At 37.2% G+C, this 21,852-nt stretch overlaps 1 protein-coding gene across 2 annotated transcripts in view; it reads right to left on the bottom strand.

Moving 5' to 3' along the window:
* Window positions 1–21,852, bottom strand: part of LOC131046567 (uncharacterized) — a 246,943-nt gene that overhangs the window by 179,938 nt on the left and 45,153 nt on the right. For both annotated transcript variants that reach the window (XM_057980329.1, XM_057980337.2), the window contains exons 4-7: window positions 19,910–19,987; window positions 19,650–19,734; window positions 15,183–15,271; window positions 14,874–14,931 (exon numbers count right to left, since the gene is read on the bottom strand). In XM_057980329.1, the coding sequence (XP_057836312.1) occupies window positions 14,874–14,931; window positions 15,183–15,271; window positions 19,650–19,734; window positions 19,910–19,987 (310 nt within the window). The remainder of the gene's footprint in view (window positions 1–14,873; window positions 14,932–15,182; window positions 15,272–19,649; window positions 19,735–19,909; window positions 19,988–21,852) is intronic.

Below are 21,852 nucleotides of genomic sequence, written 5' to 3'. Positions count from 1 at the left end.
GAATGGATGATTTCCATTTCACTGTGCAAAGTTAGTCTAGCCTAGCTAATCTGACCCTATTTCACTTGTTTGAACCCCAAGGAATATTGTCAAACACTTGGCATACAATGTTTGAAGCCGCTGTAGTGAATTCTTTATTTGTCTTCTTTAGGTTTGTAGGCTGCAAATGAAGTTATGGAAAGCTTCTAACAATGCAAAGTTGTTATAGAAATGATATACTAGCTGTTTTAGACCTTTCCACACATATGTAATGACTGAAATTAACTAGTACAGCTAGTTGACATTAAGACAAACACTTGTCATGCATCCCAATGTATACCTACAGCCATTAGGCATTTAAGCAAACAATTGGCATGAAAGCTAAGTGGCTGATCAATGTTGAATGTTACCATGAATGTGGAATATGCAAATTATATCTCCATTAAACATATGCAACCTCCAAGTATTTCATGATATAATAATAATAGAAAATGATGTAATGAAGTAATGATTTTCTAATACAATGACCATAGATAGAAAACCTGGTATTTCAATGGCTGCCTTGATATATTGGTTTGATTCTCCTCATATGCAAATCCCTTGTCAAATATATATAGCTGTTCGACCTTTCTAAATCCCCTTCTATAGAACTCAAACTACTGTAGCGCACTGTTCACGGCACTGTTCATGCGCACTGTTCACGGCACTGTAGCGCACTGTTCATGCGCACTGTTCATGGCACTGTAGCGCACTGTAGTCTCTTTCAATCTGCAAACAAACTCTGAAATAAACCCTCCAATCAGCTCAATATTGACTTCTGAATGAAGCCAATTCTCACAAGCATAATCAGATGATATTGCACACCCTCTATATGCTGTTACAATGAAGAAGCCACGCTCTCCAATGTCGACAAGCCTTGAATCCTGCAGAAACCCTTGGTATTCTACACTTCAATGCTCCAGAAAAACTTCAATCAAAAACTCCAATCACATAATCAATCCCTCTTCTCTTCTTTTCAAAAGCCTTATATATATTTCCCATGAAGGTTCGATTTTCTCCAATAAGGCATTAAATCAATTAATGATATTAAATGACATTTAATGATATAATATTTTCACTTTGTCATTTAATATTTCACCTTGGTAAAAGAGCCACAATTAATTAATTAAATGGTCCCCCTTAATGATACTTGGACCCTTACTTAAGTTATAATATAAAATTATATTATAACTTAATAATATAAGCTCAAAACATTAATGTTTATTTAAACTAAATAAACATTAATATGTCCATTAATACTCAACATTTTTAAACGCCGTCTGAGCTGGGAGCTGACATGATGAAGCTGCATATGACCATACCCCTTTACTAAATATAGAAGGGGTCCATCTCTAACATCTCAAACTTACTATAAATAGTAAGTATAGCAAATGAAGTCCAAATGATACCAAATGAAAGCCAGATCGAAACACACTGAACTTTGGAGCTGATACAAGCCTCGGGAGACCCTCTATCCATACTCATTAGCCTAAGAGGGTCAGAATGATAGGCTAATCACCAAAAAACCATGTCTACTAAAATGGGGACATTACAGTTGTGTATGCCAAAACTTCGATCATGAGCACAACCCATTGAAGATTGCACCCGCTTTGTGTAGTTGTCCTTACTGTGGCGAAGCAAAGTGCGGTTTCCCGAGAACACCCAGTTAGTACCGTCTCCAGAATTCGTAGCTTTAGATAACCTTTCTTGACCCTATCCCCTTTTACCCTTTTTGCAAGTCTAAATCCCGGAAAATCCAAAAAAAAAGAGAGAGCCTGAAATTGACAAATTTATCCAAGTCCAGAAGCTTGAAAGACATTTGTAAACGTAACTCCCCCTTGAGATTTTCAGCATACACTACCTGTTGTGACCATTTCACACATCGCCCCATTGCAAATGGGGACCCCCTCTTTTTGCTCGTTTTTCGCTCGCTTTTCGCTTCGCTTTTTTAGGATTTTGTTAGTCAGTCAGTTGTCTGGATTTAGGGTCAAGCCTTAGGGTTTTAATTAACGTCTTTTCAAGCCAGAATCCAGTCAGTTTTGAGAGCTTTTGAGCTTCTTTTGTAAGAATGCAAATTTTGAATGCAATGAGTTCGCCACAATGGTCTATTTTCAATTGGAATTTTGAATGCAAAGCTTAAATTTGTCTAAGTATTGAGGATGAAATGTGAATTTTTGTCCAATTGACTAATTTTGACCAAATTTTGACTTTTTTGATTTTTGATCCCGGGCATTGGGAATGGTTGGTTTTTTTGCCTTGGGAATTGATTAAACTTGCAAAATCATGATATTTTGGCCTGTAGGAGCAAAATCGCTCCTGTCCCTCAGTGAAGGACCGGAGCTCGTTTTCAAATATCTTACTATTCCTGCAGGACCAAGATGAATTTCGAGTTGGAAGTGATGAAGAAAGGCGAGATCTTTCCATTGAATATAAATTGAAGATTTTCACGAACACAAAAATACCTCCAGGAGAAAAATCGCTCCTGTCCCTCAGTGAAGGACCGGAGCTACAAATCAAATATTGCTTTGTCCTTGCAGGATTCCAATGACCTAACAATTTGAAGATGTCCAAGGGAATATGTTTTATCAAATGAATATAACTTGAAGTGCAAACATGAAGGAGAATGACCCAGAATGCTAAAATCGCTCCTGTCCCTCAGCAAGGACCAGGGCGAAGTACATTGTAGCTCCTGTCCCTCTCCAAGGGATCAGAGCGATATTCTTCATAGGGCAAAATTCAGACAAAGATCAAGTCAAGTTTATGTTTGATGGCAAGGAAGGAGGTGAAATGAAACTATTAAAGACAAATTGAAGATTTTGAAGAGTCAACAAAGGACCCTAAATGCCTAGTTCGCTCCTGTCCCTCAGGAAGGGACCAGAGCGATTTTTGTTATAGATGATTTTCTTGCCCATTTTGAGTGGATCCCAAGGCATAGATGAATGGAATGGAACATGACGAATCCGTTGAATATAAATTTTGAAGATGACGAAGTGAAATAAGGCCTACAGAGCTAGAATCGCTCCTGTCCCTCTCCAAGGGACCAGGGCGATATGATGGTTATATTGCTTCTTATTCAAGTTTAAGACATTCCAAGACGAGGAACAAGGTGGCAAAGGCGTTTCAAGGCATTTCAATCAAGCACGAAGTTACAAAGGTCGTCACGTTGAAGGAATTTGCACTCAAATCCCCAGTTCGCTCCTGTCCCTCAGGAAGGGACCAGAGCGAAATTTGTATAAGGACATGAAATTTGAAAGTTGATCACGTCCCAAGTATCCAAGGGAATCGAAAAGGCTTCATTCTACACGATGAAGACAATTGCAAGTTGAACAAGGCAAAGACGAGCTCAAAATGTTGAACTTCGCTCCTGTCCCTCAGGAAGGGACCAGAGCGATATTGAATGTATTGATTAATTCATGCAAAAATTACGTTAAGGCAAGGTTTCACAAGGTCATACAAGGTTCAAGGCGTCTTTTGAAAGTGATATATCAAAGTTTGGAACGTCCAAATGTTATCAATCAAGCTAAGGAGTCTATATCGCTCCTGTCCTTTGGACAAGGACCAAAGCGATTTCATTAAAAACATTCATGCTCCTTCAAAATCAAGACAATGCAAGGATTGGCGAAGTTAAAGACGACCTTTGGAAGACAATGAACGAAGAACGAAGATCAAATGTTTACAAATTTGAGCCAGGACATGGAGATCGCCCCTGTCCCTCTCCAAGGGACCAGGGCGATATTTGCCAAAACACATGATATCCTTTAAAGATCACGTTGAGATAAAGTCGCACATGGTTTTAAACATCATTTCGAAGGCAATACAAAGGGAAATGGACGTTAAATATTACCAACTCGAACTTAAAATGGAGAAAAGACAAGGATCGCTCTTGTCCCTCTCCAAGGGACAAGGGCGATGATCCTTTAAACATCGAAATGTCTTGTGAAAAGCAAATGGGACGAGCATGGAATGAACAAGCAAAGTTATTATTCACCATACAAGGAAAAGTTGATGTCAAAATGGAGAATTTCAAGCGAAAACATTAGATCGCTCCTGTCCCTCTCCAAGGGACCAGGGCGATATTACATCCAAGGACATCCCTTCATTCATGCAAATCAATTAAACTCGAAGGACCCGACAAAAATGATGATTTGAACGTAGAAATGCAGAGGTTGAACGTCAAAAATGCAAAAATCAAGACCAACATGATGGATCGCTCCTGTCCCTCTCCAAGGGACCAAGGCGATGAGGTACGTGTACTTCATTTTCAAAATATTTTGGCGCTCAAATAAACATTTTTGAATTTATTTAATGCTAGCAAAATCGATATTTAATTAAAAATGGCATTTAAATATTGCGTTTGGCATTTATTAATTATTTTAATTATTTTGCCTTGTTAAAAAATCGAAATTTATTAATTGAAATAAAAGGCATTTAATAATTAATTAATTAATAAAAAAATCGATTGGAGCGCTTGGTATGTTAAAGGTCGGCCTTGTTATTTTATTAAAAAATCATTTAAAATTGCCTTATTTTTACCAAGTCGGCCTTGGGGTGAATGGTGAGGTGAGCGCTATAAAGGGATAGTGAAATCTTCATTTTCACATCATCATTTTACCTATCTTACATGCGATTTTGAGGAAGAAGGTGCGAAATTGTGTTTGAAAGTGCGATTTGGAGTTTATTAATCAAAGGTGGCGCTAGTAACTTCCAAGGTGGTACGAATCTATATTGAGCGAATTTGCCAAGACGAATTTTGAAGATCACGTCAAAGACACAAAAGGTGGCGAATTGCTATTTTGCTAAGGCGATTGCATTGAAGGCTATTTTCGATCTTTTTGCCTAGGCGATTTTGTCCTTTTTGCATTCTAGAGTTAGCTCTCTATTGAGGTATGGCGATTTGATTTTATTGTTTTATTTATTCATCGTCATATTTTAAATTTTGAATTTTGAATTTTGAATTCCTAGCTCAATCGTTTCATTTTAGGAAATGATAACTCAAAGACTTATCATGAAGTTTCCTAAAATTTATCTCTCTAATCTATGTTATGTATTGCAAAATCTAGTTCTCATTACGAAATGTTGTGTAGGTATGGCGACCCCGAAGGCGGGAGCATCCACCAGTCGCTCAGCTCTCATGAAAGAAGATCAGAAGACCGAAGAAGTGGAGACCAAGATCGTGTCGAAGTGGAGCAACATTGGAGATACAAACTTGGGTAACTTCAGCACGAAGAAGTTTCGAGAGGTCCCTTACATTGGCAAGCCATCACCTGTCGCCCAGAAAATAATAGAGAGTGGCATCATTAAGGCGGCCGGCTTTCCTCCAGCTGTTCAGTGCCATGAGTTGATGATCGAGTGTGCTCGTCACTATGATCCACAGTCCAAGACGATCGTGTCCAAAGAGGGAAACATTTTGGCGTACCTTTCAGAGGAAGCTATAAGTGAAGCTTTCCATCTTCCAGAGCACAGGGACATGATATACAAGAGCATAGAAGGAGCCAGATCAGTGTACGAAGATGATCCAGATGCTTGTCTAAGCATTATCAATAAGAACTGGCTACTTAAGAGCCGTCCCCGTCTGAGCAAGGTCCCGAACACACCGCACAGGATTGACTTCCAGGAGGAGTACAGAGATTTGATTACCATGCTCAACCGAGTTACAGGAGCCCCTCATGCCTTCTATTTTGAGAAGTGGATGTTTTACTTCATCCAGGTGATCGTTCAGGGAAAAGGTACGATACATTGGGCTAGGATGATTAGCCATTGCTTAGACGTACAGTTGAGGAGACTCAAGGCTACTAAGTCCTTCCACATGAGTTCATATGTCATCTATGCCTTGATCAGGAGTGTTGAATACGCAGGACTACCTCACAGAGGAGTGATTGGAAGAGGACCCGGCGAGGTCAGAGCTTGTGATTCCTATGCCTACTTGCATCATCCGCCAGGAAAAAACTACAAGTTAGTTAATGATACTTTCACGATGAGCATCACCAGGACGTTGCAAGGTGGAATTCACAACAGGTTATCTCAGGATGCCCAAGAATTCATAAAGAGGTACGGTGCTTGGTTCATTCAGTTCCCAAAGTTCACTTATATTAGAGTGCATGGATGTCCTTTACCTCCATACATGTTGCCGAGATATCCGACAGACAGAATTGTGTTACTTGAAGTAACAAGACAGTTGGCAGAATATGTGAAGGCATTCAGACACAGACATCAGAATGGAGTTCCAGTACCTATCATTTTGGGTAATTCAGTTGAGGTATGTCCTAATGCTTTAGCTATGGATGACGCAGAGAGGGAGTTAGCCTTGTATTCTTTTTCATCTTTTGCTTTGAGAGAAAGCTTTGATCCACGTGGACATTTAGAGGAGACAGTCGGCAGGAAGTTTAGACATGAGTATCAGATTGAAGATTTTATGATGAATCTCTTAGATGATCTTGAAGTGAAACGAAAAATGCATTCCAGATTACCTTTGGATTTCATCAGGAAATGCAAGATTTATAGAGTGGCCGACCAAGCTCAGGACAGTGGCAGACATATCCAGTCTTCCTATGATCGAGAAAGCAAAACAATAAGGTTAGATTGGAATGAGCCCGAGGTCGTGGATTTAGATACTTTGATGGCACCAGTTTTGTCTTGTACTCGCAGATGGGTTGACATACAACATCAGAAGTTGAGAGAACAAGGCATAGCCATGACTTTCACTTTGGAAGAGAAACCTGTCGAAGGTGGAGCTAGTGTGAGTGAAGGCAATCCTAATCCTAGAAATTCAGGTGAAGGTAACCTTCGATGTGCCAGTGAGGGCAATCTCCATTCAAGAGGTTCGAAGAGGAAAGAGAGACCTGGAAAGAGAGAATCTTCCAAGAAGAAACAAGAGGCTAACAGGGATCAATCATCCGGTACTTCTTCTAGACCAGAGAATAGAACAATTCAAGTGGAAGAATCCATGGAGTCGATGGTACAGAACGATAGACAGGAGGAAGGACAGGCACAGCATGGGTCACCAGATGGGTCTCTCCAAGACTATGAGTTAGATGAAGACAAAGAAGACAATGAAATATCATCTCCTCCCAGACAAGAAGAAATAGTGCATAAAGAGATTCAAGTTCAAGAAACAAGATCGATTATCCCAGATTGGTTGAAGGAAAGATTAACCAAGGTGATCGTAGTAGAGGACGAGGACAATGCAATTGATTTAGAGAGCCTTGTTGGACGCTCACATGAAGTAACAGAAAAGAGAAAGGCTACCAAGATGTCCAAGATGATTTGAGATGAGACTAGATCCAGGAAATTGCAGATAGCTACACCGGCAGCAGACAAATATGAAGGTGAGATCCTAGCAGAAGAATATGATATACAGACTTTTGAGTTAGGACCCTCTACAGCAGAACAGACTTTAGATGATGCCACCGATTCATTTGAGGCATTGAAAGACAAGCTTAGAGAAGAAATGGAGAAGAACAGAAAGCTTGAGAGAGAGGTCGGTGCATGGAGGACATATTTCAGTCACATAAATGAACCTTTGGGACGTCAGGATCCAGCTAGATCACCAGTGCAAGCACTTCCGCTTCAATCAATCAATGAAGCAGAAAGATTCAGGAACATGGTCCAACGTACAAGTAATTGGATGGATAGATCTCATACAGTGGCCATAGAGTTTGTTACAAGGATGATGAAGATTATTCATCAAGCTATCCAGGTTCTTGAGATGATCCACAATTTGATGATAACAGTAGCTGCATTCGCCCATACCAAGGATGTTATCATTCCTGTCTTGAAAGTTATTAGACACACATCAAGGAAGGTCTTAGCACAAGAGAAGATCTTGGATGGAGAATCTCACAGTTTGTTTCATTGGTCAACCTTACTCCATATGAAGAGTGTTTTCTTTGAAGACATCAGTACTAGATGTGGCCAAGTTGAGGAGGTGATCAATCCGATCCAGGACAGAGTATTTGAGGTACTTCGTACCATTCTTGGCAGAAGGATCGAGGTCGAGACAGATGTGGATATGCAGGAACTAGAGGATAGAATCAAGGTCATCTTTTGCAAGGACGCAAATGTTACAGATGAGTAGTATGATCAGATGTTTGCCACCATGCTCCTGATTGAAAGGACGAAGGAACTTGAACCTTCATGGGACGCAGCTCTTCTAGATGCATTCGATCAGGTCATCCACTTAGAAGAGAGTGTGAAGAATCTTCCCGAGATTCCAATTGCAGAAATCGAAGGAATCGTTTCAAGATTCATTGCATATGCTAAGAAAGAGAATTGGAAAGGGAATAAGATTCTAGATGAAAGGTTGTTACAGATGACATGACATCTTATTTCTCATTGGTTTATGTCTCCTAGGTTTTTGTGCCAAAATTTAATATTTGGCTCTGCATTTAATATTGTTCAGTAAAAAGGAGGCCATTTGTAACAAACCCTAATTAGGGTTTAGGTGTCATGATCTTGTCCGTTGATCTACTTTCAATCTGGACCTTTCATTGTAATTGAGGATGCTATTTATACCCTCATTTTTCATTTCAATAGTGAATAGTGTAATAATCAATAGTTGATGTGATAGAGAAAAGAGATTAGAGCTAGAAGCAATTTTATTTTGTAGCAAGATTGAGTTTTGAAGAGAGGAATTCAAGCAATTGTTGTACATGATGATTTGGAAATCAATGAAATATTGAAGTTATGGTGTTTTGTTGCAAATTTCTTGAGTTATCTTCATGGTTGTTTGATTTACTTGAATTGTGCTCAATCAAAGTCGCTTGTTAGTTTGAAGGACATTGTGTGAGACTTGATCTTTGGTAGGATTCGTAATCCAAACCACTAGCTTCTTGCTGATTGTAAGAACGCCTTGTGTGGTCAACTGGAGAATACTTTGAGTCCCTTAACCTTCAATCATTATTGTATCTTGGATATGTACCTTCGTGGTAGTGTCCATGATATTTGATGCATTGAATATCATTTTATTACCTTAGAAGATCGCACTAATTTCAATTGAGTTGTTATCTTATGGCAAAATTGAAGTTGGTTGAATCTTGCCAAGTCTTGTCCATACTAAGTCATTCATAGGGTTAGATTAGATTAGACCTCTTTCAAACCCTACTCTTTTGTTATTTTTTGAACAGTTTCCTTAGTTTAGCAAATCTTGAACTTTCGGAATACGTAAGGCCCCTTGGAGGAAACAGCAAATCACATCATACCGCTGGAAGCTTGTCCACACGTAGAGACCCTACATCAAAGAACCTTGGAGTCTACCTAACTGATCCTTTACGCGAATCTTCAGCAGTTAGAGACTATTTTCTCAAGAGAGGATAAGATGCCTATTGGTATTTTATTCTGTGTATGATTGTGTATAAAATACACGTCAACACTACCCCAGGTAGCTATCCCACCAAAGTCGCTTGTTCGCACATATAGACCTTGGAATCGCCATATGATAAGCGGTGATTTTTCAGGAGAGGATAGAATACCTTTGGGTATCTTATTCTAATGTTCGGTATATGATAAAACGTACACCAACACCAACCCATTGAAGATTGCACCCGCTTTGTGTAGTTGTCCTTACTGTGGCAAAGCAAAGTGCGGTTTCCCGAGAACACCCAGTTAGTACCGTCTCCAGAATTCGTAGCTTTAGATCACCTTTCTTGACCCTATCTCCTTTTACCCTTTTTGAAAGTCTAAATCCCGGAAAATCCAAAAAAAACGAGAGAGCCTGAAATTGACAAATTTATCTAAGTCCAGAAGCTTGAAAGACATTTGTAAACGTAACTCCCCCTTGAGATTTTCAGCATACACTACCCCAGGTAGCTATCCCACCAAAGTCGCTTGTTCGCACATATAGACCTTGGAATCACCATATGATAAGCGGTGATTTTTTAGGAGAGGATAGAATACCTTTGGGTATCTTATTCTAATGTTCGGTATATGATAAAACGTACACCAACACCAACCTTGCCCAATGCATAGGGCAACCGTTCTTCCCTGCTTAACATCCCATAATACACTTCTTACCACAAAAATCAATCAAACCTATAATCCCAAACAAAGCATTTTATGGAATCATAAAAAACACTATCCTCGCATTCCAAACCTCCTCTAATGCAATTGATCTTCAAACCTTGATAGATTTTGACAAGAAATATTTTGGGAAACACAAGCAAAACAAGTTCAGAATTTAACAGTGACAAAACATAAGTACCCATTTTAGAATCTAGCTAGAGTTTTTGTCAAAGAAACAATGACAGTCTTATGGTTCTGCCCATGCCTTCCCTTCTACCTGTTTTGCGTATCACACACACACCCCGTCTTTGACAAGGACCCCTAGCTTGTATCTGCTTGCCCCGATGGAAGAAAGAAACTCGCGTTTCCTCGATTTGAATACCGAGTTTGGTCATAAAACTTTAAAATCGGCCAGTAAGCCGAAAAGGCATAGAGAGTTAAATCGTGTAGAGCGGGGTCATTTGGCCGACAAGGAAAGAAATCATTAGAAGCTCACGAAATCTGTAGGGGATAAATCGTCTTAAAGGGCCGAAAATCACAAAGGGCTCTCAAAATCGGCCGAAATTCTCTAAACCCGAAAATCGACTTAAAATCTACAAAATCGTCTTTTGGGCCGAAATTGGCAAAAGAGAGTTACAAGTTCGCCAAACACTTCACTAAGCCGAAATTCAAAAGTACTTAGAGGTTTCCAATCGACTTGGTAGCCCGAAATGCAAACTGAAGGCTCACAACATAACTTATTAGGCCGAAAACCTCTAACATCTCACAGAAACCCCTCCTAAGCCGAAAATTGCAGAAAGGGGAAAATCGTGATTTTAACCCTCTAGAGCCGAAAATGGGAAGCAAAATACAAGTCACGCATCTTCCCTATTTGACCCGAAAATCACCAAAGCTTGCAAAAGAGGCTTTTGAGCCGAAATTAGCAGACAACCGAATTCGCCAAATGAAAGGGAGATCGCGCGATTTGTAGAAAATCGCAGAGTTTGCAGAGAGTTAAAATCATGATTTCTCAGTAAAATGCCGAACTTTGAAAGAAGCCAAGGAAAATTGCGATTCTTTGGTCAAAAACACCAAAAAGTCATGGAGCGATAAGTTGAGTGAAATGAAAAGGAGGTAGGACCAAATAATAAGTTCCGCTCTTTTTGCCTAGGAAAATCGAAATTCTCCCTAAAATGACAAAGTGATAAATAATCCATAAAGAGGGGGGGGATTTAATAAAGTTAAAGTTGCCTAGAAGCCGAAAATAAAAGCCAAAGAACTAAATTGCACATTTTAATGAAAATGGTCGAATTTCATAGGGCTTGGGGCGATTATAAACAAAGGTCACATCTTTTAAGTTAGGAAGAGAAAATTGCCCAAACGTCACAAAGAGCCAGAATCGCGAGTTACATTCAAAAGAGAGACATTTAAAGGATACATCTCACAAAGAGCTTCTCAAGCCCGAACTCCACCGAGACGAAGCCAGACGTTAAAAATTTAATATTTGTCAAATTAATTTAATTAATTTTTCAAATTGATTGTTTGCAGATCAAAGCCAGGCACTGGAAGCTGGAGACGAAGATGCGGGTGCTAAGGCGTCAACCTGAAGCTCAAATTGACCACTTAACACAAGATCAAAGCGATGAAACAATGGGAAGCATGCCACTGGACGACAAGTTGAAGTCCACCACCAAGACCAAAGACCGAAGAACACACTGAATGCTACCAAATTATGCATTCTCAGAAGGATACACAGCTGGATTTAATTCCAAAAGTTCAGTTTCTGAAAATTGAAACTGTTTTATTGTAAAACTACCTGCGGGCCCCACTCAAGATATTTTGAAACAGAGGGGAAACAAGTCAATGTAGATAGTTATGTTCAACTACCGAATAGACCCAAATTGAAGCCAAATAGTGATAGGTAGTTGAAAAGGTGGTTGGGTAGATAACTGAAAATTGAGTGGGCATGGGTTAAAGTTGCTAGCTTCTAAAAGGCAGATTGCAACCCTTGGATGCAGTCAATCCTGGCCACCGGTTCGACATGTAAAATCTATAAAAGGCAGAGGCCTTTCTTTTGTAAAGGTTAGAGTTTTGTAGTTAGATTTTAGAGTTAGAATAGGTTAGATTTTAGCAATAGCATAGAGATGCTGCAAAAAATTGTTGTGATGGCAGTTGAAGCAAATATATGAACATTGAAATATGGTGTTTGTTGTCTTTGTTTTAGTATGTTTGCATGGTTTCTTTCAACTGGTTAATTTTAGAGTGCAGGGATTTTAATGGTGAAGTGTGGAGGGGTATTTGATGCATTTCTGGTTCATACCATTGGGGGTCTGTTGATTGTAGGTCACCGTGCATGGTTAGTCTGAACCCAAACTGTGCTTAGTTCAACTGCAGGTGTTCGTCTTAGGCTGCGCAAGAATTGGGCGCCTAAAACATGTGTCTCCGGTCTGAAAATCCTTCATCCCTTGGAGCTTGCATCGTTCTTGTCTAATTGTCAGGGTGTCTCTGGCAAAACAAGAACTGGTTTATCGAAATCTGTCTACCTGTTGCATCAACTATTATCATCCTTGTCCTTAGGTCTCCTGAACCCTTCTCTTTTGATTTTATTTCGCAGTCTGAGAATCGCAGCAGACCAGCTTGTTGCACAATGTAAGTCCCCTTGTGCTCCCAGCAAATCACATCGACCCTTGAGCTATCCTGCAAACAAGACCTGACATTTGGAACCTTGAGGTCGTCCCCTTTGATCAATTAAAAACAGCATTAGGGCTTCCTTATTCAAGAGAGGATAGGATACTCGGCGAGATCATTCTATTCTGCGTTGGCCGGATGGAGTTGTAGTTCCGCGATTTTAGCCACGTCAACACTACCTAAACCTTCACTAGTGTTCTAGTCCACCTACCCTGCTATTGTGTTGTCCCCACCCTTACGCCTACACCTATCTTGTTGCTTTGTCACACCAAATCCATCTGCTATCACCTACCTCTCAGCACTGTTCTGTCTTCCCCCACCTGTCTACACTACCCACTTTTCTACTCATTTTCCTTCTGAAAAAGTTGACCTCAATCCAACAATTGAACATGACAGTCAGCCCTTCAATAAGGTTTGTATTTCAACAAGGTTACAAGATAGTCAACTCCAACAAGGCTAGCCTTTCAACAAGAAAATTGGCTCCAAACTGAAAGTTTTTCTTCTGCTCTTTAGCATACTTTTCAACTTTCAAATTAATTGGTTTAGCATAATCTCTCATTGGGTTTCCTTTCTCTAATACAAAATGCTAGAAAATGAATGCATTAAGATTGAAAAAATTGTGCAGCACATAACTCCAATGTGTGTATTATACAAGGAAATTACATTGGCGACTGTAAATTACATTGCACATAACTGTGCATTTATTAAATCATTATTATAAACCAAAATTGCCTGTATAGATAGTAATTTAACATTATAGTAAACTCATATCATTTGTGTCCAAGAAGAAATATGTGGTGGATGGTCAAGCAAAGTTTTAGACATCTCATTGTGGGTTCAATTGTCAAGTTAGTCCGTGATGGCCTAGCTTTTCAATAGGTTGCAGCCTGAGAACCCATTATGTTGAAACATAAAATATGTGAAGGATATGAGATCTCTGAATGCATACCCTACCAAGCAATCTAATGTGCTGAGTAAATAGAAGAATAAAGCATACAAAACAACAATTTTCTTACTGTAACAAAGTGAAATTAGCAGTGTCTAACCCCTAAAGAGGCAAAGACATCTGCCTAAAATCACAGTGTAAAAGATTTGAAGAGGATGTTATCCTTCCCACTTCATCTAACAAAGTTTGTGTCTCCGTTAATATGTAGACAGGTAACATTCAATTTCTCTTTTGAATGATGTGAACAAACTCATAGCTGGTCCAACAAAATTCTCAAGTTATCATATTATACATCTTGAGGTAAAAATGAGACCATTGTGGAATATGCAAAGAATTTTGGTGACAAGGGGATTACCAAAAAATGTCTTAACTTCTCTATATCCCAGTATTCTTTTTTAACAAAACTTAGGAAGACCTAGTTGATTGTAGGCATGATAAATGGGCTCCAAGGATACAAATCATCAATTTCTATGAAAATGTCACAACATAAGTGCAATCCATAAAAGACGTGTTGCAAGAAGTGAATGAGAAATCAAATCCAATTTCAACTGAATGATTCACTATAATTCGACAGTTGGTCAGGATCAATGTCAATGCTGCAGCTCCAGATATGCCTTCACTTTGAAAGAAGAAAATCAACTGGATAGTTGACCTCTAGGGATAGGTGAACAGATGAGATGAAAAAGCATTAAATACTTCACCATTCTATTTCTTGCAAATTTCCTGAATTTCTTACTGTCAATGCCCCTATTCCCCGTAGCATTCAATAGGAACAATTAAGTAGGATGAATATCTGACTAGGCTGATAGGTATCCTTCCAAATTTGCAATCAATACATATAAATTTCCATCAACAAACCTCACTAATGATCTGACCTTCCAAAGGCATACTTTATCTGCTGTCCACAGGAATGAGTGGCCAAGTCCCATTAATTTGATATTAAAATATCAGGTGAACTTAGAAACCAAGGTATAGAAAACCTAAAACCCCAAGGATATCCCAGTGTGTTTTATAGATGCAATCTACAGACTACGACCGTTAACTAGGAACAATAGCAATTTGCAAAAAAATAGTATTCTCCGAACATTTGTAAGAATGCAACATCTTGAGAATTCAGTACTTTTCCTGTATTTTCACTCTGTAGATGTTGCAGAGTAACCCATTTTTCACATTTAAATATATTTTACCTTTCTAAAAATAAATACAAAAACTCACTAACATGAGAAAATTTACTTCAATGGCATACCAATTCTTTTCCAACTAGGTGAAAACTTCTGGCAACTTGCACTCCCCAGTGAATAAACCTAATTCAAGGTAAAGGTCATCAGCTCAGAAGGAAAACCAAAGGAACTCGTCACTTCTTCTCAATGAAAATGTTGCTAAAATATTACAAGATGGTAGAAAAAAATACAGCTTATTGCAGTATGAATGATATTTGATTCCCATTATTGTACCAACTTTTTGTGCTAACTAATGTTGAACTAAATTGTCAAAACTTAACTTGATGGGCAACTCATAAGCAGAAATATATTTGTTGCAAGGTCAAATGCAATACCTGTATCAACCAGGTCATTTCATCTCGAAGCATGCCTCCAAAGTTCTGAGATGTAAGAACTTTACTATCATCATCCATGAAATGAAGATCTATAGTACAGAACACAAATCATGCATGTCAGAAACGAATGTTTTCTGTACTTCCATGCACCCTAAGCTAGACGGAGAAATAACACTCTCTATCAGAAATATGCACACAATTGTAAAACCAAAATACACAAAAAATCATTGCTATAGATATGCATGTTGTAAGTGTGTTTCAATCATATATGACTAAAGAATAAATAGCTTTACAAGCAAATTTCTACAAGAAGGAAGCTCCTAAGAGTAGAAAGATGTCATATTAGCTTAAAGTAAATACGTATTGAGATATGTTGTGGCAATGTTTTTAGCATTGTAAAAAAGATAAATGTATTCATGTAGTTTCTTGGCTACTTGAGTTAAATAGGTACTTTGGGATGTGTTTCTGACCAAGTAATTGTGTTTGTATCAGCTTTACAAGACTTGGACTCGCCTCAGACTCAGGAAGCTGATTTTTGAGTCTGACTCAGACTCAACTAGATAATTGAAAGAACAATTAAATATAGAGATTTTAAAGAATTCAAAACTTCATTCATGCACACTTTAATAAATAAACTTTAGAGACGCAATAAACTAATCAAATAGAAGCTACTTTGACCATATACACAAGTATACATTGATCACACGAGTATAAAAGTGAGTTTTAATTTTTAATTGAAGGAAATAACATTGGTAGATATATAAATTTAAAATTATAAATATCATCAAATGTATACAAATCTCATGGATTATGAAATCCATGGAATTAAATCAAATGTCAAAATTAAAAATATAAGTCTATGGCTTAGAGGAGCTTGCATTACTCATCCCAACATCACAGCAAGTCATGCACTGGTGTCTAAGATAGGTCCTTGAGGAAGATGCAGCCCTGATATTTGCTTGTCTCAATGACTGGTGTGTATATTCAAGTGAGGGATTTATTATTAAAAAAATTAAACCCTTCAAGACTGCATGTTTTGTTATCAAGCTCATTAACAAAAGAGTAATAGCTAAGTAAAGGATAAATGGTTATACTATAATTTAACCTTAGCTAGGATACTAATAAATGGGATTGTTCTATGAGTTATATGTGTAGAGCATCATTGATACATTTTTGTATTATTGCACTGTGAAAATGGCATTTCTACCCAATTATGACTTAACTTGTATTTAGCAGTACAATGATAGTAGCATGCCAATGTTTCCTATGGCAGTCCTTGTATACTAGACAAGTTGTCCAATGTATGAAACAAGCTAATCCTTGATTGTCGCTTTGACTGTGATGATGCACAAATTCGCAACAAGGGATACATATTTTGTAAATTTTATGATCATGATTCATCATTGGCCTATTGCTTGGTTAGAATTATAGTTTGATAAGTGTTTGGGGGCAAAACCTCAACAGGGTCGAGGAGCACAAGTATCTAGAGGTAGTGCCACCAAGCCCAAATGAAAAACTTCAAAACCACACAGAGCTTTGTGGCATACACCATTTTCATGCTTCTTTTAAATCCTAGATGGGCATGTCATAAACCAAACAAGCATTGAAAGGTTGTAAGTTTTTTTATAAGTAACTAAAATGGCCGAGACTACCCTACAAGATTTGCTGAGTCTGGTGAGTCTAGCGAATCTTGGAGATTCGGCGAGTCTGGAGAGTACCCAGCTGTCTAGTCTCCTAGACTTGTCTAAGGTCACTCGTTGAATCTAGGAAAATCTAGGAGATTCTTGTAAATATGGTTTGAATAAGTGTTATTTACTTTTTGGATTTATTCAAGATTGGGATTACTTATGCCTAATATAAATATAAACGGGTTATCAAAAATTTGTGCAACCATAACTCTATCTTGCTCTCTCTTTGGCAATGGCTATATATGGTATGACACAACATATTTAGTGAGAGCTCTCCTAGTACTAACTAGAGTTATTGTCACCATAACTTTGGATGATATAATGTACATACGTATACCGGTCCATAAATTAGGTGCCATTCAACTTTTATTCTTTCATATTTCTTATTGAAACAGTTATCTGATTTGCTTGAATATAATTATTCACTATAATGATATCTCCTTTGACAAATTTTTGGTGTCACTGCCTCCTCATATTGGGGTTAAACTGGGCATGAATTGTCACAATGAATCAAAGTAAATTAAACAAGGTGAAGTCACAAAGATTGAGGTATGAGAGTCACTTAGAGAGATTAAGTTGGTGAATTTCAAACACCACAAACCCACCAAGAAAAATAACAATTGTAAGATAGAGACTATTGCTTTGCTAGCAATATGAAAACGACTCTTGCTTGGCATATCTACATGCAAACAATCACAAAAAAAATAGATATAATTTTCTGAACAAAATAATCAGCACTTAACATATGACTTTAAAATTTCAATCATTTACAATTCTTTATCATCTAAACCAATGATTAGGTTGTGGCAATCACAACATTCTCATATCCACAAGGATACGCTAATATGCGTCCCTAAGGATTTTCCAATTGTTCCCATACCAATGACGTCAAATTGTCCCCACTTTTTTCTCTTCCTCAAAAAGTCCCAAAAATTGTGCTCGAACATACAAAAACAGCTAGTTGTCCCAAAACAAGACATTCAAATTTTTAAGAACTTGGAAATATATTTTTCTGTAAAATAATATAATAGAATAAAAGGGGTGGGGGTAGCCCACAAGACCCTCACAGCCCTTTCAAAACCCTAAATCCTAAAGATACCACCCACATTAAAAACATCAAAAAATGAATCAATGATTAGCTCATTTAACATTTCATGTTTTCAATTTGTTATGTTGCAGGGTTCAACAGAAAGAGCAATGAATGGAGCATCCACTTAACTTGAAAGAGCAAGGACCATGTGCCAACAAATTAATTAATTAATTAAGTGATAGTCGATTTGCGATTGTGGTGCAGTTGTGAACATCAGAAAGATAATCTATTATAAGGAGGCTAAACAAATGGAACTATGTCCTTAGGATGAGACAACAATTTCTACCTCCCTCTAAATGTGGTAGCTCATACAGATAATGTTCGCCAACAATTGCAACATCATGTATACCAAGTTGAGAGGGAAGATCCAACATTAAACATTCTCTCTAAGATGCTGCGAAAAGATCTAAGGCCCATACTGACTAGTTACGTATTTATGATGTTGAGATTCAAATCCATATCTATCAAAGTAGAGCCACACTTTATCAGAAATTTAAAAATGACAACAAACATTATATCAATCATGCAACTCTCCATATTTGGCCTGAGTCATCAACAATGTATCATATAGCTTTGGATTTTTATGGGTTACACAAGACTCAACCAAAATGAATCTTCGCCTATTGCAAGACATGATGAAGACATGTTTAAACAGCTATATCTGATTTACAGAGAATAACACCAGGATAAACTACAAGAGAAAAAGAGCCAGAATGGGTTATCCATATTACAAATCGCATAGATGGTATTTGGTAATATTATATAAGTTAGTTCAATGTTGCCTCCAACAAATGCATCTATTAAAGTCATACCTTTCATAGATATATAAAATTAAATCCTGAGTTGTAAAATCATCATATGTGACAGTTGTACCATGTAGTCAAATCTGCACAGCGCTCATATTCATTTTTACTTCTTTATATTAAATTATAGTATTTATATTTATGTAATGATTGCTATAAAGAACATCAGAATAGCTATAAAAAAATTAATATTCTCATATAATAACCAATGAAAGTCTGAAAAGGAAGAAACACCAGTTGGTGTTAAGTCTGAGCTTATAGTATTTATGTTTATCTAATGATTGCTATAAAGAACACCAATGACATCAGAATAGATATATAAAAAAATTGATATTCTCATATAATAACCAATGAAAGTCTGAAATGGAAGAAACACCACTTGGTATTAAGTCTGACCTTCTATAGTTCTACCCACTGGCCAGGATAGCTTGTTACTTTGCATAGCACATATGATGACAAAAGTGTCCTTCATTGCAATTTCTTCAAGCATACCGAGTCATTTTTTCACATGTTCTAAAAGTTCGAAAATTTGTATCTTTTAAAAGCGGGAATAATGATCTTTGATTAATATGTGATTTTTTACCTACTTTGCTTTTAAGTTTTATATTTTTCTGAGTAACTAGTTAGGCAATGCCATGGAAAGACACCATGAAATATTTCTATCAATATGTTAATCAGGCAAGAATGTTTCCTAGATTTTTAACTTACGATCATGTACAAATCTCCCAAAAACTGCAGTGTATATCTCATGAACTCACATTATATCTAGCTTATTAGATACAAGGGTATCTTGACAGCACAACAATGACATACTTTGCATACAAAAGAAGGCCAAATTAGAATGCCCCAAATCTATTGTTTACTTAAAAGTTCATCTGGAAATTACCATCTTCAAATGTCTTTAGTAATGGGAGCTCTAGCCTTGATATTTTTTCTCCAACATAACGTTTCTTGGTTATTTTGGCAATATCCTGTGATTGACAAAATAAGATACAAGTACAAACAAAATGTTTTCTCAAATAAAAAAATTGATTTGACAAAGAAATAATACTAGTAGCACATATAGTTAGACATAGCTAAACTTCAACCACAGCACCAAATAGCTTACAACATTAAATGAATACTTAACTAAGATATCATTAACACCTGTAATTCATCAACATTAAATAAGTCATAATCTCTTCTCCGCAATTCATTAGATAGCACCTCGAAGGCATGTTGTACCTGCAAAAATCAAATTTTCAAACTGCATCATGGATAAAACAAATTTTCCATCATACTTTACAGAAAATTCTAATACAATGTTTTCTACCATAGAGTTTTTTAATGTTTATTTTTTAACTACCCAATTGAAAATGTTTTATGCCATTGAAAGTAATATCATTATTCAATTTCAAGATGTTGGCCCTCCTCCAGTTTTTCAAGAATAAAAAACACAGCTAGCAACAATCCTGTAGATAACATTAGGAATCGGTCGATTTAGTCAATAGAATAAAAAAATCAGCTTGATGCTAAGAATGCATTAAAGAATCAGAATAAAATTATAAAAAGAAGCTCCCTGTTCTCATTTTAAAGAGTAAATGGATTAATACAAATGAGGGGTTTTTCAAATGAGTAAATGGATTAATAGAGTAAAATCACAGTGGTTAAAGGTCACAAGAAATTCTATTCATAATTCTTCACTTCTGAGAGCAATCTGTTAAGTTGCAACAGGCATCAAAAATGTATCTTAAGACTGTTCCAGACAGAATGCATCATATCAGGAGGCTAACCTATTTACAGCTATCTTGTAATCAGAAGTCACAGCCCTAGTTAGAGAAAATGAATATTAAGCTTAATCTTGAGAGTTGGTGAGAAAGTATGGGACACACGCCTTACAGGATACATACCTTATCAAATGTTCCTTGCAGAGCTCTGGCTAAAACTGTGGCCAAAAGAATTTTTCATTTTGAATCCAATTATTTAAAAAAAGTATACTGCATTAAATAGAGATGCGTACTAGAGAATCTCTTGGATACATATAAGAATAAGCATGAGATCTCAAACTTCAACTCATTATTGAACTGGGTGGTATCATATTTTTCCATCGTTAAACAAAGAAATTTAGAGTAACATTAAGATTTGCATACAATACTAAGGACTGCAAATGCAAAGAGTTCACTTAAATAGTAAACCAGAAGCAGGTATGATTTGGCAACAGGTTACCAATACAAAGTCTCAGTGATGTCCTCCTGTGTATGTAAGCAGCCAAAGCTAGAGACTATATGCTAAGGTGGTAGATCAGGAATATTAGGTCTCTTCCATATACATCATATATTTTGCTAAAAGATTATTTTCTAAATATCATTATATGTGAAGAAACATGGGCCAAAGATTATTTTCATGATTAAACTGGGTGGCATCATATTTTTGAATTTTCCAACATTAAAAACAAAGAAATTTAGAATAACATTAACAGTTGCATACAATACTTGATAACCTCTACACTTCCAGCTTACCATTGTTAAGTAATCCTAAAGAGCCCCAATTTCCTATTTCTTGTGTGTCATTCTATCATTGATTTGGGCCTTTCCATTTTGTAGCCAAGCCCATTTTCCAATATCCCTCGCTGCCTTTACTTTTTCCCATTCTTTCCTTCTCTCTTCTTGCTGAGTCATGGTTAGATCCTCACCAAGGTATATGTGTGTACCTTTGAGAAACTTTTTGTTTCTTAGTATCATGTTCTTGTCTTCCATGTTCTTCAAAGTAACCCTTACATGTCTGCTCTTGTTATCTCTTATTTATTTTCCAATCCTTTGTGCTTGCTGAATTATTCCTGACCATTGCAGTTGATCTCTAAAAAAGTCTCTTGTTAACTCTTTTGTGTTTTCCTTCTCTCCATAATCTTTTAACCCTTTAATGATGATATTTACAGCCCTATCATTTCTGTCCTTTTCTTCTCTTATCTGCCTCCTTCCTTGTTTTTCTAGGAGCTCACTTTGTGTGCCTGATGCTCCCTTCACCACTTGAGTCTAGGATTTGACTTCCTCTATTTGTTCTCTTAGCTGGTTTCCTTTCAACTCCATGTTTGTCATTGCCGATTGTATCTC

This window comes from Cryptomeria japonica, chromosome 10, assembly GCF_030272615.1.
Source record: "Cryptomeria japonica chromosome 10, Sugi_1.0, whole genome shotgun sequence".
Lineage (NCBI taxonomy): Eukaryota > Viridiplantae > Streptophyta > Pinopsida > Cupressales > Cupressaceae > Cryptomeria > Cryptomeria japonica.
Note: the sequence above shows the minus strand (reverse complement) of the source record. Positions and strands in the feature narration are given on the sequence as shown.